Here is a 24,279-nt window from a genome sequence, read left to right as displayed (position 1 = left end):
GTAGGAAGATGGGCCTTGTGAGAATGTTTTTTTTTGTTTTGTGGCTCAAAGCTTGCTTCCAGAGGTATTTTCTTTGATAAGACTCTCACTGATTTATGGAGGAGGCAAGTGATGTATGCTACTGTGTGACAATCAACATCACTTTGTGGGCATTTGAAAGCACCTTCCTTCAGAGCTGTTTGCCTCCAGAAGAGTGCTCAGGACTGTTTATGAGCGGAAGATCTGGCCCGGGACTAAATAGCTCCAGCTTGGTATGGGAAAATTGGGGAATGATACCATCGTGTCCTGTGAAAAACAGGATGCAGGTGGGCATCCCTGCTCCCTCTTATCTGCTGGCAAGACCTGGAAGATGGGAACAAAGGAGTTTCTGCTGAGATCCCAGAGCCAGAAGCTGTCACTCCAAAGAGAGCTGACTTGACCACTTTGGACATATAAATAAGTTGGTGCTACCATTGGAAATTGTCATCGTGGTCACCATTAACAGAACAACGCCTGACGACCCACCACGACTGAAGACCAATGACTGAACTACAAACCTCGATGGATCCATGGTGGTGAATATCTCCCTCTTGCTTCCTACAGAGACTCCTTGCTTCTATTTCATATTTTTTCTATTGCCATTCTTCCCTTCCCCATCACCCTAAATCATAATAGTGTTCATCCTCCCCTTCCCCATCTCCCTGATTAATATTTGTAATAAACTGGTTGGACCAACATTTGAACCATCGTTTCTTAATCTCATGCCAGGTATACATATATCAAAGAACCACCTTTCACTCCTATAAATTGGAGCAAGACAGGCCTAAAGACAAAACAACGGCGATGATCTGAGGAGAAAAAAAATAATTTACTAAATAAGAATGCAAGAAAACGCACTATAATACAACATAATTAGAATAGGAACTAATAAATCAAATAAAGTGAGACAGAGTGTCCAAAAACCTAAGGTCTTACTCTAAGTAAGCTGAGGAGATATGGCTGTGAGCAGAGATGAGCTAGAAGATCAAAAAGGGGAGGTCAAGTTTTTATCTTTCCCTCTGAGCAGGAATAGCCAACAGTCCTCAGAGAGATGTAGTAGTTCTCTTCTGAGACAGATACCTGGAACTATCCACAATCCACAGAACTGGAGCATTAACTCTTTAACTCCCAGTGCACTACATGATGTTATGATGTGGAGTACCAATAATAAAAACCATAAAACCATGACAACTATCAAAATGGGTAGTAATCAGAGGAGAAAACCAGACTTGGGAGGTTTGGGGTGATGTCCTTAACCTTGGCCTGGGGAGGCAGCACTCCTCCCTACAGGTTGGATTGGTCTGCCTATGGGGCCCAATGATCCCCTGAGAAGGAAATCACCTACCACAATTATCCTCCTGTCTTTCCTGGCAGAGGCAGTTAGTCTTAAGGTATGGGGATGACCGCCTTACCCCAGGGCCTCCTCCTAGGTGGATCCTCACTCACCTCCCCACTCACCACCCCTTCAGTTTCCAGTGCCACAAACCTATTGCTTAGGGGGACAGTAATTTTCCAAAGAGAAAACTACCTTCTGCTGGGATTGGACCTGGAGTTGGGAGATTTTGCTCATATGCACCAACTGGGAGATTATCCAGGTGATTCATAAAAACAGAATGACCAGTCCCATCCCTGGAGCCACTTGAAGAGCACTCTGCATAATAAAGCAGATCAAGATTAAAATATTCAAAAACATCTATGCATGCACACACTCAAAAAAAGCAGTCCTCATCTGGCAAGGCTCTTTTAATGTATTTTTACCAAACCACAGTACATACTTCAAATAAGGCCTAACAGATTATACTCTTGATAAATTTACAAACAGTTTATTCTCTTTAAAGAGATCATATTATTTTTATCAATCTTGTGTATTTCAATGAATTGTATGTTTATTCAAGCATAACATAGCAAATGTAGCCATAAATCTGTAGACTAAATGTCTATAACAGAGGAATCTCAGATACAGTATACTTTCAGATTAGTATTTGTTTTAATATACATGTTTTTGTTTAAATAGGGTAACTGTCATATCCCGATTATGCGTTCTCTTCCCATGGAAAAGTTGTACTCAAGAAAGAAAGCTGTTGACTAGAATAACTGTAGACAGACACCATCTTGGTTCACCCACCAGAAACCTGGGCCAGCTTTGTAAGCACACAAACATAGGATCGACTCTCAGCCTGCTGATTTGGACAGAATGTATGGGAGGCTGGCTTAGCTTTCCTGATAGATGATGACCCTGATCCTGTCCTGGGTACAGACCACCTTACAGCAGTAGGGGTGAGATAGGAAAGCACAGTCACATTTCTATCTCTAAACAAGAGCTCAGGTTACAGGCTTGTACACATGGCATACTGATGATACTGGGAAAAAAAAAAAAAGAGTAAGAAAAAAGAGAAAGTAAAGTAGCCTGTCTCAGTAGCAATTTTGGCAATGTTTTGTTACTGTTATGTTTCTGAATGTAATTCAGAATCCTTACTCAAGTCCTTGTCTTTGCTGCCTGAGAGGCTATATCTGTAGGCCAGTGATTATTAGCTTACTATCTTGTTGAGCAAAGCTAGAGAAATAGCAGTGCCTCAACAAAGTGTGAAAAGCTGAATAGACTGCTTAAAGACAATGTATGCTAAGGTCCTCAGATGGATCAACAACATGGGCTGTGCAAAGCAGGTGCTTCTGTCATGTTACATGGCACTGATGGCTTCAATCTGCCTCTCAAAGACTTAAAGAAAAGTTCCTTCTTGAGCTCAATGTGTCCCTGCCAGAAAACCATCATGGAGAATAAAAAAGATACCGAGACCAAAACCAAACCAAACCATGCAAATAATAGCTGAGTAATGAAAATCAAAACCAAATCTGCACCCACTTGCTACAGAACCAGCCATTCTGTAGCTTCTAAATAATAAGAACTTGGCAATAATTACCATGCACAAAGTAAAGGCCACTTATAAAACATCTCCATAAAAATATCTATTTATTTCTATATCTGTATTTATATATTTCAGTAAGAAGCTTCACACTGAGCACATCCCAAGCACTCCGTAGTGGCGAGAATCTGTTTAATCCCCATGAAATTAAGCACTGTTAGGGCTAAATTCCACATGTAGGTCAGTACAGATAATTGCCAGTAGTGTTAATTGGCACTAGTCAGATGGGGTAGCAAAACTGCCAAGCAGCTGAAGCCTTTCAGGAATATCATGCCAAACCACGGTTTTCTGTCAGAGGAACTGCACAGGCTTTGGCTGCTCAATGAGCAGAACAGGTAACTAGGACTGAAGATAATTTATATCACACCTGTGCAGCCTGCAGATGGGTCTTGAGCCACTGAAGAGTTAGAGCAGAATAAAAGATACTCCTTAACAGAACAGGAGAGGGATAAAGAGTGAGGATTTGTGGAAAGCCCGCTCTCTGTGCTTCAGTAACTTGATGGGAATCAAGTGCTACCATAATCTTTATTCAGAAGTGACTTTGATCCCATATCTTAATTGGGTGAGATTTTAACAGATTCAGTACAATGTAGGAGTTACAATGCAGTTTAGTGCAGTATCTCAGAAACTGCAAATGCATGAAGCAGGTGTTTTTATCTTTTGTTTTGTTTTTCCTCCCATGATATGCTGGTCCAATGAAAACAAGATTCTTTAAGAACAGGTGATGACATTTTTCTTAGCTGTGCTAATAAAAATTAAGGATGCTAATTCATTGCCACTTTTGAGAGGGACTTTTAGAACCCCAAATAAGTGAAAACACCAGAAGCAATGATTTCTTAATGTCAGAGTAATGGGCTTTGGGTCAACTTGTGAATGGTTTATTGGCTGTGCCAAGACCAGTTTGTTCTAGTAACACATTAACTGCAAGATGTAGGTAAAGAGCATTAGCGTGAAGGGTTTAACTACCTTGTCTTTACTAACCAACTTTATTTACCTTACATACATGCACATGGCTTGATAAAAAAGTACACAAACTTGACTCACTCAGTTGCTAGCCTAAGCCAAAATTAAATCTGAGAGAGCTGTTTGGATGGGAATTTTCTCTGTATAGCCTGCTCCAGTCTGACTTCGGTTACCTAAAGTTATTGCTTTTTTGCTGACTCAAGGGTTTCACATCCAGATATTTCTTCCAAAACCACACAAATAAAAACAACAACCCAAGAAAACAGTGGAAGCATATATACACATTAGTAGAAGCTGCTGCATCACAGAAAGGACATAACTAAGTTTGTTACTTGATTTAAGAATATTTGCAGAGTATCCTAATCTGAATTTCTTTTTCACAGAAACAGTTCTCGTTGTGTTTTATTATACCATGTGGAAAAATTAATTAACTTTTTTCTATATAATGTTTGGAAAATTGAAAAGTAGTCAAAAGAAACAATTACCTGTGCAGTAATCTACTGAAACTTTTTTTTTCTTTTTTTTTTCTTTTTTTTTTTTTTCTCTCCTTTTTAACACAAATTGATTTAAAAAACCAAAAAAACAAAACTTGTCTGCCTCTTATCTTCCTGGTTCTTAAGTGGAGGCCCTAATCAGGATTTTGAGCACAGTGCTTCAAGAAGTCTGCTTCTATGTGAAAAAGTCAGAGTTTAATTTACAAATGTTAGAGATTGTTAAATGCATTTTGGTAACAAGGTCCAAGTCAGGTGTCACTTAAAGTACCATATGAAATACTGTAAAGTCTGAGTTTGTCTCCAAAATTGCATTGAATTTCAAGAATGAAGGATTCTGCTAGTACTGCAAGCTTAAGGATTTGAAGAAATTTAGCATATAACTTTTAAACTCATCATATTTTAATGGCATATGGGCAACAATTACTCCAGAGCTGTAGACCATCCAAAACAGCCTTGTTTCAGGCCGATACGGTTTTGGCCTCACTGTCATGGTGATAGCAAGAAGAAACAAATTTGCTCACTGTCACAGTGCACAAGTGTCAGAATGGCTTTAAGCTTAAACCTTTGCTCCCTTCTTTTTCCTCTAGGTCTTTCTTTCTTATGCAGATGACAAACGCTACTTAAGAATGTGTGACTCTATCCACTTCTAGAGGTTTCAACAGCAGTACAAACTAACAGTCATAACATGGACACAAGGAATAACTGGACCTTGCCACAATAATACATCCCACAAAGCAGGCCTTTGTAGTAGTAGAGTGGAGTAGTTACGGCAAGTCACACTGCAGAAAAAGAAACAAGTGAGGATAGTCCCAGCCTCTTTAATTCTTGAGGTTGTTGCACCCTCTGCATCTTTGCCTAGAATATTGTCATTCAAATGCATTACATGTAGCACTTTTATAACATGTTGCACATAAAAAAATAAAGCCTTATATAGTTTATGAAAAAAAAAAAAAAAATCAAGTCTGTTGAACTAGATGCATATTTTTCTTAATGATTTCAATAAAAGGCTCACATTCATAAAGGAAAGGACGCTTACGGTAGGACAGGGAGGCAAACCACTCCCAGCCATTTTTAGTATGTAGCTCTTGTGAAGCTGGCAATACCAGTGAATAGGCAATAACAAACATTAGCAGAAGTGGCACTAGACTGCTTGCTGCTATCAAAGGAATCAGAAGAAGCTCGGTCATTTTGATTCCAACAAAACTGTGTTCAGTTCACAGCTGACTTCAAAACAGCTCACTTCAACAGATAAAGATTTACCCTCCTCAGGATTCCCAGGATTCTGACTGTGACACACAGTCAGGGCTGTCTGATACACAATCAATATGAACATATTTTAATAATTCATCCCTGGTTTCAGTACCCTCTCTTTATTGCCAACTGTGCTGTGAAATCCTTCTTTATTTTATCTTTTTTTCCATGTACTTTGAGTCTTTTTTAAGAGGCCACTCCAACTTGTATCCTTTTTCAAAATGATTTTCTGGTACTAGAGAAGGAAAAAATTAGCCAATGATAACAATGAAAAAGCTTTTAGGTTAATTAAAACTACTTAGAATTGCTTTCTTATTTTTTTTTCTTTTCTTTTTTCTTTTTATTTACTTAGCAATCTGATTACTAACTGAACTTCAGTTAAAAGGAAAGACATTCACAGAAGATATTAAGATATTAGGTGTACATACATGTTTTTCTTCTTTAATTCTAATTTACATGCTTCTGCTTTTAGATTTGTTTAATTACGATAGGCAATAAAATCTGATCAACAAAATATAGGTTCTCCTGTTCAAAGATGATAACCTTCCAGAGTTAGCATGTTTGCTAGTAGGTGGCATTGTTCAACCATGTTAAAAGCTATTGCTTATCAAACTGAGATAGCTTCCCATTTCAACAGATACCCTGGAAATTAGATGCATCTGCAATTAAAGGACATAGTATTAATTAAAATGTAATTATTTACTAGACTCTTTTTGAACAAATTCTCATCACTACAATAATCTTATACATATACACCACCACTCTGTCAATCTTAGTAAAATATTTATGATAACCATCCTTTGACATCCATCATGCTAGCTAGAGCACGATATTAAAATACTATGTTTGAAGTGTTAGCTTCAACAGTAAATATAAAAGGTAAAGGTAAGGTTTAAGATAAGAAAAATACAATGTAGAATTGTTCCAGTATCAATTAAAGATGCATATTCCTATGCAACACTTTTGAATCTTCAATCAGTAAATACGGAATAAGTAATATGTGAAAGACTTGATTCAAAACCAACAGTTTAGACTGTGGAATTCCCCTCAAAGGTGAGCTGATTAGTTTTTCAGCATCTTGGCTCTCTGGAGCTCCATGACTCATTTCCCTGTGGTCTGTGTGTTGTGAATGAGGACCCGAAAGCTGCATTAGCAGCTTTGATAGTCTTCTGCCCAGTCTTGCACTTCCCACAGCTGTTGGCAGTTTTGCCGTTGATTTCAAGGGAACTGGAACAAGCCTTTCAGAAACACAACTGGGACACTTTGGTGGCTCAATAAGTGCAAGAAGCAACATTTTCCTATGCATTTCAGATAGGTGAGGCAGCTAAAAGCATGTGACTGCTTAGGTTAGTGTTCCCCGGGGGAAAGCACAAAACACAGGTTCTTATAAAAGCATTATTCTACTCTCCACCAGATTTTCCCATTATAAGCATTTGGATAGCACCTGTCAAACAATACTGGCACAAATAAAAATGGGTGAAATAAACAATGGATATTGTTGCCAATAATCAGCCTACAGGGGAAGAAATTCTCAAAGTAGTACAGTGCTAGCAAAAATATGCAAGCTACACTTCTGAGCCTGCTCAGAAAGTAGGCCAGTGCCTATTATTAAGCTTATTACATTTTCAGAAATTAAATGCAAGACAGACAGCGAGGAATTCACATAGTCATGAAAAGATTACACAGAGAATGGATGATAGACATGAAATTTTATACTAAGATCCACTATAAGAGGCAGGATTCTAAAAACTAATTGAGAAAGTTTCTAAAGTTATGAAAGGAACTGTATCTGGAAAATACACCATCAACATTTTAATACAGCATTAATGAACTTTACTTATGAGAAACATTGTGAGAGATGAAGATGCATGCAACTTAATTTAGGAAATTTAAATCCTGTCTTTCCAAATTTAAGACATGAATTTACAACTACTGCAGTAGTTGAAGGTTGTTTTCCAGAAATTCTTGCTTGAAGGGTTCTGAGAGATAAACTGGAAATCTTTTGGAAAGTCAGTGAACAGATGCCACAGACACCTTTATCATAATTCAACAAGCTTGGCCAAGGACTTGGTTAGGAACACAGACCAAGCCATCCTTCCCTTCTAGTACCATGCTAAGGCATTTGGCTACTTTGTTGTCTAGCATCAGAGGACTCCAGATTCTCAAACTCATACATGAGTTTGATCACCGTCACAGACATTAAGTTCAGATTAGTAATTTTTTTCTGCAAACTACATTCCAGTCTATGCAAATGATGCTGTGTTCACTTGAAGCTGTAGGCAAGGATGTTTTTCAGAGTGGACCAAAGTACAATTAAAATAAAATACAGAATATCATGAAGAAAAGAGAACACCATTTCAATTACAGAAAGTCATCTGAAATTGCAACATGGAACAACCAAAGTATTTTGTTGAATAGCCTGTGGTGCAGGCTAGAGTCATCCCAGGCTGATATTCTCCAGAGGGTCAGAGATTTATGTTATGTCCACAAATAAACATGATCAGTGACTCATCTATTTAATTAAGCACAAGAGAGGGAGATGCTGATACTGAAGGCAAGGCAAAAGACTGCAGAGCACGAGAATGACAGAAGTAGCTTTCATGTTTACCTGAATACCTCTGCCACATAATATTACCTGAGTAACAGTAAATCTTATTTGAAACTTTTTGTATGCTAATTCCAAATCCACGAGCAGGAAGAAATCAATCGGTTGGCTTGATTTGGTCTGATACATGTTCAATGAATCCACCAGATGACTTTATACTACCAGCCTTAAATCAAACTATTTATCCCTGTCTATCTGTCAAATTATGCTTGCAAACTTCTTGTCAGGTAAGACTCAAAATATTTTACTCCCTCTCTGTGATTCTTTTAAATTAAATTTTAAAGCATTATCTATAATAGTATAAGTACAATCAAAAATATAAAGAAATTAGAGTTGCCAGCACTAGTCAGTGTAGTAGATTACAGATTTAAATTTGAAAAATAAATCCTTCTTATAAAGAAAAATGGATTAAATCTTTGCATACTAAACTCAGCAATATTAAAAGATAAAGCAAATCAGAGACTGTTACAAGCATAAATACTTTTAAAAGGAAATTCTTGGCGTTGCTTCTGTTCTTTTAGCATACAGGAAATGTTTTGCAATACATTCACTCCCTTGTTCCATTCTACTGCAAAAATTGCTCATTAAGGCCCTAAATTTCTGTGAAAACAGACCTGGAGAACTATGTATCTGCACAGAGCAATCTACAGCTTTTATGTTGCCATCAAGGGATACAAGGCCTTCAGGCAGCCTCCTTGCCTTTCTACAACTTCTGGACTGCTTCTCAAGTGGGATATGCAACTTCCCTGTCTAAGAGGGGACATGGGCTAAAATGATGCACTTGGAACTCTCCTTGATATTCTTAAAAATGCCTTAAATAAGTAATAGTTCAGGTCAGCCTGCATATTAAATCTGCATGTCTATTCTAGCACCGTGTGTTTTTCACTTGCTCTTGAGGCAGCACTTTCAATTCTGTTGCTTCATTTTCTGCCTGTGCAAATGCCGTCAGCAGAGGCTTTCTTCGGAAGGCAATTAATAAAAATAAATTGATTTAAAGTATGAATTGTTATGCCAAAGCTGTAAAAAGTATCATGTGAAGTCCATTAGTTTAAATACATTGACTAGAACTGTATTAGTTAATATTTCTGTGACAGCCTATAAAAAAGAAACAGAAGCAAATGAAGTTTGGCTATAATTTCCTACTACAGTGCATATGCCTAAGTCCAGGATATACACACTGGCACATCACAAACTCAGCTGAATATAGACTGGCATGTGCCTTGGGTCACCAGTGCCCTAGCCAAAGACACAAGAACAGGTCTACAGACTTGTACAGCACCATCCTCCCTCAGAGTTCACAAAATAATAAAAAATAATTTTGGTGTGCTTTATGATCATCCTCTCTGGTAGAAGTAGTAGCAGTAGTAGTAGAAGTCATAATGACAGTATTTTTACATTGTTGATGATAATCGTACAGAATCAATGAAGTATCTGCATCAAAAAAAGATGAATCCTGCCAGGATTTACAAGAGCCGATGACATTTTGAAAATCTGGCAAGGTTTAGCTGCATTAAGCATTCTTCCTCAACTCTCAGTTCTGCCTCCAGCTCTGAACACTTGTTTAAACACCACAAAAATGAAGCATGATACAGTGAAGGTGCGGGGCTGATAGCAGCCTGTGGAGAAGTAGCCAGATATGAAAAAACACATCAGAACAAAGTTCCGCCACTTATATCCAGGACAGAACAACTTCCATTTTAAACAGCTTTTAAAAAAGTGTAAAAAAAAAAAAAAAAGAAAAAAGAAAAAGAATAAGAAAAAAAAAGGCCCTGTTTCTTGTTCTTTAGAATACCTCTAAACACACACAGAAAAAGATAGCTATTATTGAAAATTTTAACCAATGCTGAGGCTGTGAAACTGTTCTTTGTTACAGTGGTTTGAATACAGAAGGGCAATTCACTGTAAGTAAATGTTTAAAAGTATTTTTCTTAAATGTTTGTGATTTTTTCTCCTCCAGTCTCAGTGATTTTTCCTGTCACTTGCTCCTCTAGTTGTGCTGATCTTATGTGTGCTCAAGCGTCCAACGCAGAATGTTCTTTCCCCACTGCAAGAGTCATTCCAGTCCTGACCTGGCCCAGCTTGTATTCCATCCCAGGCTCCCTCTCTATGGGCTTAGATAAGCCACTCCTTCTTGCTCTCGTCAATAGTCTCTGTAAAGTTGGGGTCATTGTTCATTATGGCAGCATCGGCACTTTCAGCTGACTCTGCTCCTTTGGCCTCATTGGTATGGTAGGTTCCCTTGTGGCGAAACATGTAGCGGATCAGGAACACCAAAGTGCAGAGGATGGTGAAGATCACTACAGCAATGACACCTGAGCAGAGAAGGAAAGAAAAGATGACACTAACGGGGAGAACACCCACAGATTCTGATACAAAGAAAGAGGTTCACAACTACATGGGCAGCTGAATATCACCACAGTTGCTTGGTTTTCACTTTTCTAAAATTTATGTTATAATAAGTGAAGGAAGTCTGCTAGTGACTTTCATCCCATAGTTTACCTTTTACCTAGTCACAGAGGTGAGCTTCATTGATTGTTAGGCAGAGGATGCTGTGTCCTTAAAATGAGGGGATGAAATGGGGATATGTTGTTGGCTGGGCAGCTATTTGGAGACAGAAGACACTAGAGTATCATCCATGATGAAGAAATTACAACATTTGTCAGCTAAAAAAAATCTCGTAATCAGTATTTTATGACACTTATGTTAAATGATGTGTTGGGCAGCCACATTGTATGGGTATGGTCTGAATTTTCTGAGGAATGCAATATTATCCTCACTTTATAGTTGGTTACCAAAGTAGAAGTAATAAAGTAAAAGTTATAAGTAGTAATAAAAAAATAAAATAAAAATGAAAAATAATGTAACAAATCAAAACTAAAGCAACTGACCTAAACCTGGTTATGGAAACACAATCCTATGTCGGGGACAGGGAAAAGAAACAAGAAATTCCATTCAACTGCACATATTACTATACTCAGTTTTGCTTTACAAGACAAAAAAAACATTTGTTTTAAAGAATTTGTTGCAATATCAAAGTTGCCTTTGGAGAGTTCTGGTGTAACACTTCAGTACAGAGGGACGGGGTAGAGCAAATTGTAGGTATGCATAAATTTATTCAGTATCCTTATAGCTGGAGACAGCTTGGCTGAAAATCTTCAATTTAATGCTAGTTTAAGATCCAAGTTGTGGCATTAATTCACATCACCTGAGAACTTATCACTCTGAATGGCACTGCGAGATATATCACAGTATCACAGTCTCGTGCGGGTTGGAAGGGACCTTAGAGATCAAGTCCAACCCCAGGGATTCGAGCCTCCTGTGTAGCAGAGCAGCACTTCTACCACTTGCGCCACAGGGGGGATTCAAACCCAGGACTCCAGTGTTGCAAAGCGGCATTCCTACCACTGTGCCACCGGAGGCACACATATAAGCTGTAGCACAACCTGAGAAAACAAGGTATGAATTATTTCTGTCAAGAGTGTAACTAATAGTTTTTGCCACAGATCCATGTTGAATCTGATATAACTGGAAAAATGTTCTTGCCATTTAACATAAACAAATTACTCTGTTACCACAAGTAAGTATTCAAGAGTAGTTCCTCACAAGCATGCTTGTTATTTCGATTAAAAATAGGAATATTTTGATGTGGTTAAAACTGAGTATGAGGGGATAAACTAAGGGAAAATAAGCCATTTCACTAGAACAAATCACCTGAACATAATTATACAAACTTCTACTTTAATGTAATTTTCCCAAAGTCACTTAGCACGTAGACTGAATATGTCACCAAGTGCAACTAAACCTCACAGTTGTGCCGCAAAATCTCTTAGGAAATTAGACATTTTTCCTACCTCCTATAATAGCAGAGTTTCTGTTAACTCCATCTCCTATAGCTTGACCATTGTACGGGAAATCAGCATTGGCTGTAAATAAAGAATTAAAGATTCACATTATAATATCAGCAAAACTTAACAAACTGGTTCAGAAATAAATCCAACATACTTAGATACAATTTAAAGAAAAAGTAAACAGATAGATATTCATCTAAATGAACATGAAAGAAAAATATCCTTCAGTATTATATGATCCCTTATGACTTTTTGCTTCCTCCTCAACAAAAATAAAACAAAGAGGTACCTACAGTAAGCACTGCTATTAATACAGAAGGCAATTTTGTTACTCTACTATCATAAACACAGTAAGTTTGATTAGCACAAAACCAAAAACATATATAAACCTTTCTTTCACAAGCATGTGAACACATGTTTCATTTTAACCTTAAGAAGTTTCTCAAAGACAATACAACCTGTTCTGGTTCAGCTGGGACAGAGTTGATTTTTTTCATTGTGTTTGTTGTGATGCTATGTTTTGACTGTAGGAGAAAAACTATGTTGATACAACATTAATGTTTTAGTTGTTGCTGAGCAAGGGCTGGTGTGAGGCTGGTGGCTGTGGAAACACCTGAGTGTGGTCATGAGGGTAGTAGGGTTACTGCCACTTGCAAGGAGGCCAAGCTCAGGTGCCTTTACACTAATGCACGCAGCATGGGTAATAAACAAGAGGAGCTGGAGGCCATTGTGTGTTTGGATAGTTTTGATATAGTTGCCATCACGGAAACATGGTGGAACGATTCCCACAACTGGAGTGCTGTGATTGAGGGCTACCAACTTTTCACAAGAGACAGGCTAGGTAGGAAAGGCAGTGGTGTAGCACTCAATGTTAAAAAAGACTGTGAATGTGTGGAAAGCAATGACAGTGATGATGGAGTTGAGAGCTTACGGGTCAGAATAAAAGCTAAGGCCAACAAGACTGACATAATTGTGGGAGTCTGCTACAGGTTACCCACCCAAGATGAAGAAGTGGATGAGATGCTTTATAAACAGTTGGGTGAGGTCTCAAGGTCACTCCCCCTTGTTCTGATGGGGGACTTCAACTTCCCAGACATCTGCTGGAATTATAATACAGCTGACAAGGAACAGTCCTGGAGGTTCCTAGAGTGTGTGGGAGATAACTTCCTGACACAGCTGGTGAGGGAGCTGACAAGGGGAAGCAAAATCCTGGACCTGTTGTTTGTTAACAGAGAAGGACTGGTGGGGGATGTAAAGGTTGGAGGCCATCCGGGACAAAGCAATCATGAGATGCTAGATTTCTCAATCCTTGCTGAACCACAGAGGGGAGTTAGCAGAACTGACACCTTGGACTTCTGGAGGATGGACTTCAACTTCTTTAGGACCATGGTTAAGAGGGTCCCTTGGGAGGTAACTATGGAGAGCGTGGGAGCCCAGGAAGGCTGGGAATACTTTAAGGAAATTGTTCTAAAGGTGGGAGTTGACCATCCTGAAGTCACAAAAGACAAGCCAATGGGCAAGGAGGCTGGACAGGCTGAACAGAGAGCTTTGGCTGGATCTCAAGAACAAAAGGAAAGTTTATGGTCTCAGGAAGAGTGTGCAAGCTACTTATGAGGATTACAGGTATGTAGTGAAGCTGTGCAGGGAGAAAATTAGGAAAGCCAAAGCACAGCTAGAACTGAGCTTGGCCACTAAGGTAAAGGAGAACAATAAATATTTTTATAAACACATCAACAGCAAGAGGAAGGCTAGGGAGAATCTCCATCCCTTGTTGGATGCTGAGGGCAACTTGGTCACCAAGGATGAGGTACTTAATACCTTCTTTGCCTCAGTCTTTAATAGTAAAACTTGTTACTCCCTGGGAACACAGCCCCCTGCACTGGTAGATGGGGAGGGGGAACAAAATAAGCCCTGCATGATCCATGATGAGATAGTTTTGGACCTGCTCTGAAAGCTGGATGCTTACAAGTCCATGGGGCTGGATGGATTGCACCCTAGAGTGCTGAGGGAGTTGGCAGATGTGGTTGCCAAACCACTCTCCATCATTTTTTGGCAGTCCTGGCTGACTGGGGATGTCCTGGTGGATTGGAGGCTGGTAAATGTGATGCCCATCTTCAAAAAGGGCTGGAAAGATGAACCTGGTAGCTACAGGCCTATCAGTCTCACCTCAGTGTCTGGGAAGGTTATGGACCGAATAATCTTGGGAACAATCATGGACGAATTAAAAGTCAGCCAGGGGATCAGGCCCAGTCAGCATGGGTTTATGAATGGTAGATCCTGTCTGACAAACCTGATTTAATTCTATGACAAGGTGACCAGCTTAGTGGATGAGGGTAAGGCTGTTGATGTGGTCTACATGGACTTCAGTGAGGCCTTTGACACTGTCCCCCATAACATTCACGTGGAAAAGCTGGCTGCCCTTGGTCTGGATGGGTGTACACTCCGCTGGGTGAAGCACTGGCTGGATGAACGGGTCCAAAGAGTTGTGGTCAATGGAGCTGAATCCAGTTGGCAGCCAGACACGAGCGGCATTCCCCAGGGCTCAGTGCTTGGGCCACTTCTGTTTAACATCTTCACTGATGATCTCAGTGAGGGGATTGAGTGCACCCTCAGTAAGTTTGCAGATGACACCAACCTGGGGGGGAGTGTTGATATGCCAGAAGGAATAAGGGCACTACAAAGGGACCTGGTTAGACTGGATTGATGGGCCAAGGTTAACTGCATGAGTTTCAATAGGGCTAAGTGTCAGGACCTGCATTTTGGTCACAACAACCCCAGGCAACCCTACAGGCTTCGGGAGGTGTGGCTGGAAAGCTCCCAGACAGAAAAGGACCTTGGTCTGTTGATGGACATTCAGCTGAATCTGAGCCAGCAGTGTGCCCAGTGGTCAAGAAGGCCAATGGCATCCTGGCTTGTATCAGTAATGGTGTGGTGAGCAGGACTAGGGAAGTAATCCTACCCCTGTACTCAGCATTCGTGAGGCCCCACCTCGAGTACTGTGTTCAGTTTTGAGCACCTCAGTACAGGAAAGACATAGAGGTACTAGAGCAGGTCTAGAGAAGGGCAACGAGGCTTGTGAAGGGCTTGGAAAATCAACCCTAAGAGAAGAGGCTAAGGAAGCTGGGGCTGTTTAGTCTGGGGAAAAGGAGGCTGAGGGGACACCTTATCACCCTCTTCCAGTACCTGAAAGGTGCTTACAGTGAGAGTGGGGCAAGTCTCTTCTCACTGGTGACAAGTGACAGGACAAGGGGAAATGGCCTCAAGTTGCACCAGGGGAAGTTCAGGTTGGATGCTAGGAAACACTTCTTTACAGAAAGGGTAGTCAAGTACTGGAATAGGCTACCCAGGGAGGGGGTTGAATTGCCATCCCTGGNTTAGGAAACACTTCTTTACAGAAAGGGTAGTTAAATACTGGAATAGGCTCCCCAGGGAGGTGGTTGAGTCACCATCCCTGGATGTGTTTAAGAGCTGTTTGGATGTTGTGCTCAGGGATATGATTTAGCAAAGGGTTGTTAGAGTTAGGGTACTATGGTTAGGCTGCAGTTGGACTTGATGATCTTTGAGGTCTTTTCCAACCTGAGTAATTCTATGATTCTATGTTCCAACAGGTCTGTGTCTCTCCTGTACTGAGGACACCACATCTGGACACATTACTCCAGGTGAGGCTTCACCAGTAGAGGTCTCTGCCATCTGTTGGCACTCTATCTTCTAAAAAACACATTTCTGTACCTCTCTAAAACAAACGCTATTCTGAATGTCAGATAAATAAACTCACAACTCCATACTGGTTTCCTACAGAGACATTTTCAAACAGTATCCACAATAGTATCCTTACAGCAATGACAAGGAAGAACTAAGAACAGGAAAATGAATCTGAATTTTAAACTTACTCTCTCAGACCCTTAGGTAAAATATGAAATCTAAATGTCTCCATTTAGAAAAGTATTAAGTTTGCCAGATTGCTCTCTAACCCAAAAGAAGGTTCCTGTCCAACAGGGCAATGCTGCAGCCTGTCACAAGTCCTGCCGCTTCCTTCTGAGTGACTGATAATTTTGCTTCATTATGGTAGGTGCGATTTTGCAGAGGTAGGTATTTTCATGCCACTTTCCATATAAAATCCTCCGGCAGATCCACATAATTGAAATGTAAAATGACTGTCAGAGTAGAAAAGTGGTCCTCAAAGTGAGTGTGGGCAGAGAAATCAGCATGTGCTGGACAGCCAGGGGATCAGGCCCAGCCAGCATAGGTTCATGAAAGGCAGTTCCTGCTTGACATACCTGATCTTGTTCTATGATCAAGTGATCAAGGAGGGAAAGGCTGTTAACATCATCTACCTTAGTCATCAGCAAAGTCTTTGATGCTGTCTCCCATAAGATTCTCCTTGAGAAGCTGGCAGCTTATAGCTTGGACAGGTACGCTCTTCACTGGGTAAAGAGGTCCTGGCTCTACTAGTACTAGGGTACTAGTGAATGCAGTTAAATCCAGCTGGTGACTGGTCATGAGTGCTGTTCCCCAGGGGTCAATATTGGGTCCAGTCCTGTTTGATATCTTAATTGATTATGTGTATGAGGACATTGAGTGCACCCTCAGTAAATTTGCAGATCACAGCAAGTTGGCAGAAGTCTTGATCTGCCTGGGGGTAGGAAGGCCTTTCAGAGAGATATGGAAAGCTGGGCTGAGGCCAAAGGGATGGAGCTCAGTAGGACTAAGTGTTGGGTCCTGCACTTTGTCCACAACAACCTGAGGCTTGGGGTGGAGTGGCTGGAACCACAGAATCATTGTTTCTCCATGGGGAGCTTCATTAGCCCTTTCCTTATATACTGCAGATAAACATTGCTGTCCATACTCCTAAGCAGGGGAGGAAATGGGGGTTTTAAGAATGTCTTGCTCAGAGAGGGCAAAACAGTATTCTTCCTTTTGGTTTTAAAAATTAATCTTCCTGGCAAATGGACAGAAAAGCTTGTACCTCACAAAGAGACTCGGCCTTGCAGCTTACATTCCTTCAGATCAAGCCTGGATGAAACACGGAACACATTCCCTTCAGTGGGATAGCTTAGAGAATTCCCTCATTTTCCTCTCTGAGTGTTTGTTTCCCAGTAATAACATTTATACTTTCTTTTGCCCACAAGCAAGTAATTATATGAAGTAGTCAGAAGGCATGATCAAAATACTTTCTGCATTTAAGAACCAGTATCGGTATACAGATTTTTCTTCCTTACTTTAAAATATTAGAGCACATAGTTATGAACACTTTTGAAACATTTTTATCTGTAGTCTGAACTGCTTCAGATGCATTATTTCGATCACTTTCCATTCCAAATTTTCATTTGATTTGCAGTATGTTAGAACACATTCATTCATCAAGGACCTAAATTAATCTGTCTAGTTCCTGGTAGTAACACTCGTTTGACACTGGGTCTCCGGATAAGAACTGCTGACCTAAGTAATCACTTTCATGAAAATTTCATTAGCAGGGCTTACATTTCACCTGTTAAGGAAGACAAACAAATACTTCCATTTATAATTAACATAAAACATGAAATGCCTCGGTGCTCTCACAGCAAGTAAAGTGCTGACCAAAGCCTTGCTGTATTCAGATAACTGCCGATAAAAGACCCAAAATGAATATTTGAGTGAAACACAATACAAAAGTAAAAATCCAGCCAAATGAACAAGAAAATCAAAGAGCAAAACATAAGTAAAGATCTGCCCTTATGAAAGGAGCAAATAACAGATGGATTTGCTCTTCTGCAGCACCTACAAACAACACAGGTAGCACTTCACACTAAACTTCATGTATTGTATGTATATAATCTTGATGTTAGCATTTACTAACTCAGATACTATGTACTGTGACATTAAAGTTTTGTTGTGTTTCTCTGTGATAAAAATGACTGGTACTGTTTTCATTGGTAGAGGTGGGGTGGAAAGGAAGGGAATTTTTATTCTCTCACTCAGTTCCCTATGTCCGTAAATTTATAACAGCTGGGGAAAAAAAGGGGAAAAAAACAGATGTTGAAGTTCTTGGAAGAGAGAGGTTCTCACAGACATAGTACAAATCACAAGACCAGCTTCTGCACTTCTAGCATTTATCTAATGCTGAAAAAAAGAAAGGATTGGATAGCGGATAAGGGACAGGTCAGAGCAGGTTGTTTTAATCTAAATTTAATGGTAATACAGGAAGTGAAGTTCTTTTCAGCCTAGGGAAAGGAAAAAGAAGGCAGTCACATGAAGTACTTGGGCACCTGTATGCATCTTATTCTGATTTTTTACTCATTCATGCCATTCCTATGTTCCATGTTAAAGTTATTACTTGTGGAAAACATTCAATCTTTGCAGAGGATCTTGTTAATAGTACTAACACTATTTCAGTTCCAGAGTCAACAGAAACTATTACTTGTACCATCAATTTTTAGGTTTTCTCCTTCCACATACTTTGTGTTAAAAAGTTTTCTAGTTGGGTATGGGCAACAAACAAAATAATCAGTGCAAACTGCCAATTTACCATTGTGACTCTATTAGCAAATGCTTTCATTTATCACTCACCGTCATCTATTTCTAAGTTATTGAAGCTTACAGTACACGTTTTTCCTGAAACTGAAACAGAGCCCGCTGTGCCAGACTGCAAAAGGTACTTTTACAAAGCTTGAGTAGTTCTTATTTGACTCTGGTAAATGAGCTCTTATGATACCTTCTCCTTGTACCAAGGAAATTTAACCCAGAGTGGAAAGTCTGGAATTGTTCACACATGGCTCAACATTATTTCTCTTCTATCCCCATGAAACACCTTTCATGTATTATACCACAATTGTTGCACTCTTTAGTATGGCATTTCCTTAGTAGGAGTCTTTACAGCAATATCATGCTTTCCCTCTACTGCTGCTGAACACTGGGGAGGACAATAGGAGGAATGCCTAGCTGTAGTTCTTACTAAAGCTTCTCATCACCAGAAATGAACGCAAGCCATCATGCTCTGTTTATTGAAGACTGAAACAGTCAAGTAAAGCCCTGTCACTACAATGAGATATTTTTTTATTTTTTTTTTACTGGACAAAAGCCAACAGACCAATTGAAGTACTGCAAGCACATGCTGCATGGTCCCTGATACCCTTCACGACTAAGTACTGCAACTAATCAAGATTAAATTTATATTTTTTAAATCTGCCAGGTCAAAGTAGAATTCATTCAGCAAAGGTTTCCTATGCAAAACTAAATCAACAGAAGATCAAGCACAGTAGCACAGGACAAGGAAAAACTGAACCCCCACTTTAACATCAATGAACTATCAGGAAACATTCAACTATTTTGAGTAAATCCAGCCAGTCTTTTGTTAGCTTGCAGTCAAATTATCTATTGGAAAAAGAAAACAAAATTAACAACCAGTACACATTAACCGCACAAGACTTACTGCACTAGTTAATTTTCAGGAAATTTCTGGCACACTTTTTAGAGACACAAGCCAGTGAGGAGGAATTTCCTCCTCATTTCTTTCAGGAAATGTATTTCTATGGAAAAAGAAGCTTAGAACATAACCTTCACAAACAAACTGATCTCATAATTTCAGAGGAAAAATGGACTACTAAGGTTTCTGATTAAATAAATCAAGTAGGAAATTGCATGTCATGAACAGTGAAGAGATGCAGTACAACCTTAGTAAAAAAAGGCTTGTGGCATGAATGGAATGAGAAGTTTTAGAGTAAGATGTTGCCAGTATCTGCATTTGGGACTTTTAGCTCCAGAATATCTTCTGCTTCTTACGAACCTCTGCCCTACCTTTCTACTGAACAAGATCTGAACGGAAGGGCTGCAAGGAATTGTTTAAAATTTTGAAAAACAAAAACAAAGGTATGATCTTGGCACATGCTTCTCTTGCATACCAAAACTGACAGAGAGATAATAGGACTACTTGGTGTCAAAACCATTATGGTCCCCACTTTTCCTCTCACATTTTAGTTTTATACCACTGTGAAGCCATCAACTTGCCTGGACAGTTTCTAATTTATGTTAACAAATGAAATCAGTAAAACCAGAAAAAAGTGAAATCAGAATCAGGCCAAAATATGACATATATCAATGTAAACATGAATACAAATTTAAAGGAAGATGATTTTTTTTTTTTTTTCCTGAACTATATATCTAACATCCAAGCAGCAAGAAGAAAAAATACAATCCTCTGAAGTCAGGCACAGTATATACTTCCAAAGACTGTCAAGCACAAAGCAGAATAAGTTTGCTGGGATCAGCAAATGGTTTTGGCTTTCTAGCATTTCCTGCATGAGAGGAACGCAGTAATGACTGATAGGATTTCCTACTAAACATGGTCTAAGGAAAGCAGACATTTCAGAAAACAAATCAGCACTTTATAAATACACATTATGTCTAATTTTTTATTTTTTTTTTTTGGTATGACGTTGACTACAATATACTTACTAGCAATTCAACAAAAGAAATACTACTATGCTTAATCCACACATATTACCAATGTCTTGCTACAAATACTACAAAGTACCACCCCAGCAGCACTATATTTCTTCATAAACATAAGACAAGCCAACAAAACATAAACAGCAACAAAAGGCAAAAATAAATTTAAAAAAAAAAAATTCTCTCAAATGTTGAGCTGAGTTAACATGGGACGAAGCCCAGTTTACCTGAATCTAAGTGCCATGGGTCAGTTGCAGCAGACATTGGTGGGATTGTCAGTGGCGATGCTCCACAGTTGGATTCCACCAGTTCTCCTTGAATGTGGACGTGAGAGGAGGTATTGGTAGATCTCAAAGCTGCTTTGAGGGGAGCAATCTGGTTGAACTGTACTCTTGATAGGCAACCAGTAAATCCCGGTGTGTTGTATTTATATATATCTTGGTCGATCTTCCCAATTTCTACAGGAAATGAAGAAACAAAAAGATATAGCAAAATAATTCACTGCTTTGGAAAGAATGGTCTTAGCACTCAGTTCCCAGAGCTCAGTTCCAAAGTCTCTGTTTCAGGAGACTAAGAATGTTTCAGACCCTGTCAGACTTCTTTCCATTTTGTTACAGATTAAAGCAAGAAACCTTCAAACCTTGTTGAGACCTGGTTTTGGTATGCTATTATTAAAATGAAAGGCTGGGGAGAAGGAAGCATCAACAAACAAAAGACCAGGAAAAAACCCTCTCCTGTAAGAGGTGATGAAAGAGAAGGTACAGGCATAATTATGACCGGGATGCCTCTTCCAGCTGAAGTTTCTTCTTCGTTCACCCCAGCTCCTTGCCCACCAGTCTGCCTTCATTGGTCAGGACCCTGTCAACAGAACCATTGCACACACTTGTGCCATTAGCATTCACACTCCACTGCAATTCACTCCTTTTCCTTCCCATTTCATCTCAGAGACCAAGCATCCCTTTGGCTAGATGTGGAAAATAGCTCCTCACCAACCTCCTTCCTCTGCAAGCTGTAAGAAGTGGCACAAGCAGGGCTGCACAGAGATGGTAAACTCCCTGTTCTCCTGCTACGGGTTGAGGAGCCACAGCTATTACCTCTTCTCCTCAGGGCCCCAGCCAGCAAAGAGCTTTTGGAAGTTGGACATAATGCACATGGTGGCTGCCAGCTAGCCCAAAAACTGGTGGATGCACTTTAAGAGCAGTCCACAGGCCTCCTCTGCATCTTCTTGGGCTTGGGAAACCAGGAGCTTTCCTCACTTCTAACACTAAATTTAAAACAATCATCAAATGGTAGCCATAAGCCTTAGCACTTGTCTGAAGAATCTGTAGATCATTCACAGCTCTTTTGCTTTCCCTGTCAGGAACTGTTACAACAGCCCAGCACAAAAAGGTGGAAATAAAACTTCCACTCTTCATCAGCTGACTGTGTTACAGAGGGAGGATATTAGCACATAAAAGCCTTACTGAAGCATCAAATTTTGCTTTGCACCGTGGAACTGAACTTAATTCCCTCTGTTTCAGCACACAGTACATAAAAAAGGAACATGGCAGCATCATGTTCGTGCTGTACTAAAGAATTGCTCTAGAGTCCTTGAAATGCTTTCAAATTCCCTTTCTGAAGGTTTCCATTCCCTGGTTCAGCAGGGTGAGGAGTTCAAGTCTAGCCTTTGAAATTAATGGAAAGATGCTTACTGAGTTTGATATAGGTTGGTTTGCTTAGTAATACATTAGTTTAAGAACCAAATGGAATCCATAAGTGATAGTTCTAAAACTTAACAATTCAGCTTTAGTGAGTCTTGTTTTTCCCAATAATTTTGCACTGGGGACATCATAGAATACTTTTATCTTCTGCCTCAATGATTTTGCCACATGAGAAGTACTGGAGTCACAACAGAATACTTTTATCTTTTGCCTCAAAACATGCAAGGACATTTTCCTTGGGTTCCACATACATTATTCTTAAAAAGTGGTCCACAATGGCCTAACAAGCAATGGAAATCTTCCAAACTGGGGAAAAGTGAATGAAAGTCAGAGGGTTCAGTGATTAAGCTGATGGTGAAAAAAGGGGAAGAAGTAGGTGGGCACTTGACCACCCTAAATACCACTGAGAATGCCCAAAGCAACATTAATACATATCTACGAGACCTTGAAAAAGAGTGAATGTGTATGACTAAGTATAGCACATATAGTCTTAACTGTATAAATGTAGAACCTAAACTTTGACAATGCTTACTTGCTTGTCAAGTTGCCTGGCACACATCATGAGGAATAAAGGAATGCCACTTTTCTAACTCTGCATTGGAGCTAGAGAGTTTTCTTCCTGGACTCTGGATGACAAGTTGAGCAACACAACATGGTACACCAGGAACAGAATGCATGAAGCAGACTGAGATTGCTCAAAGGCAACCTTTTCAGGTAGGAATAATGCTAAGGCTTTAAAGAGTGTTGTTACTAGCAAACAAAACAAAACACAAAACCAAACAACATAAAATTGCAAGATTTTGTCATAAAAAAAGAAAAAAACAGCTGAGACAGATGATTCTTCAGAGAGATGTGAGGAGAAAGCACAAGAGATTTTTTTTTATTAAAAAAGCTGGGGGAAGAGCTAGAAAGCAAAGCATGTCTAGGTTTTTGTGCTAGTAAACACAAAAAAGCCAACAACACAAAGTTAGCAGAAAATGCATTTCAGACCTTGTATGGGAAATCACAGCTTGAACTTCTGATTAATCAACTGAGGCAAGTGTTGGGTCAGCTGTGGGAGCACAGGTGAGAGTAATCTAGCTGTGCTCCCGGAAGGGGTGGAGCTCGACCTCATTTAAGGGCTGATCACCACTGAGGCAGCATCTCTCGGAGATTACTCTTCAGTGGAGACTGCCTTATCTTTCTGGTCAAGGCATTGACATTGGTGAGTTTTTCTTTGCTAATAACCTTTGAATATCTACCATCATCTTTGTTAACATCTTTATATTAGCTACCCTTACAGACCTTTTGGATATATTTGTGTTCAGCTCTAACCAAACTAGGCCCAATTATAACCTACAGGCAACAACATCTGCTGACTAAGCATGCTAAAATCTACCATGCAACATCTAACAGTGCTATTTCTATAAGTAGGGTTTTGCATCATAGACACGTACAAGGAGTTCCAAAGCTATAAACTATAAAGAGTATTTTCAAGCTAGATTTTTTTGGGGTGGTCTACAAATTAGACATGAGTTATTGGAAAGCTGATGGGAACTGGACAAACCTTATTCACATTTAGAACAACTTACTGACTTTCACACAAACTTGAATTGTACCTTTTCTGTCTTGGCAAACAATTTAAAATGACTAACATGAAACATTTAATGCCCGTATGGGAACTGCTGATCATGGCCTGAACCTCTGATTGACCACCTGAGGCAAGCAATGAGTCAGCTGCGGGAGCACAGGTGAAGGCAATTCAGCTGTGCTACCGGAAGGGGTGAAGCCTGGATCCACATCTCCTAGACCCCATTTAAGGAATGACTGCTAATGAGAAAGGATCTCTTTCTGGAGACTGTTCCGTTGTGGAGTTTTACTCTGAGTCTTTAACAGTGAGTATTTTCATTTATTATTAATTATTTTTCTATCATGCTAATCTTACTTAACCTAACATCTGTATAAGTTTAGCTTCTGTATGCTTATTGATTGTATGTATACTTATTGATTGTATGTATACTTATTGATTGTATGTATACTTATTGATTGTATGTATACTTATTGATTGTATGTATA

The 24,279-nt window shown here is 39.5% G+C and overlaps 1 protein-coding gene across 2 annotated transcripts in view; it reads right to left on the bottom strand.

Annotated features, from left to right (window-relative positions):
• Positions 1-1,743: 1,743 nt before the first annotated feature.
• CNTNAP2 (contactin associated protein 2) overlaps positions 1,744-24,279 on the bottom strand; it is a 559,041-nt gene continuing 536,505 nt past the window's right edge. For both annotated transcript variants that reach the window (XM_015854925.2, XM_015854926.2), the window contains 3 exons: positions 20,752-20,982; positions 12,104-12,175; positions 1,744-10,564 (listed from right to left, as the gene is read on the bottom strand). In XM_015854925.2, coding sequence (XP_015710411.1) covers positions 10,365-10,564; positions 12,104-12,175; positions 20,752-20,982 — 503 coding nt within the window. In that variant the 3' untranslated portion in view covers positions 1,744-10,364. The remainder of the gene's footprint in view (positions 10,565-12,103; positions 12,176-20,751; positions 20,983-24,279) is intronic.

This window comes from Coturnix japonica, chromosome 2, assembly GCF_001577835.2.
Source record: "Coturnix japonica isolate 7356 chromosome 2, Coturnix japonica 2.1, whole genome shotgun sequence".
Lineage (NCBI taxonomy): Eukaryota > Metazoa > Chordata > Aves > Galliformes > Phasianidae > Coturnix > Coturnix japonica.
The sequence above is the reverse complement of the archived record's forward strand: the minus strand, read 5'-3'. Positions and strand labels throughout refer to the sequence as shown.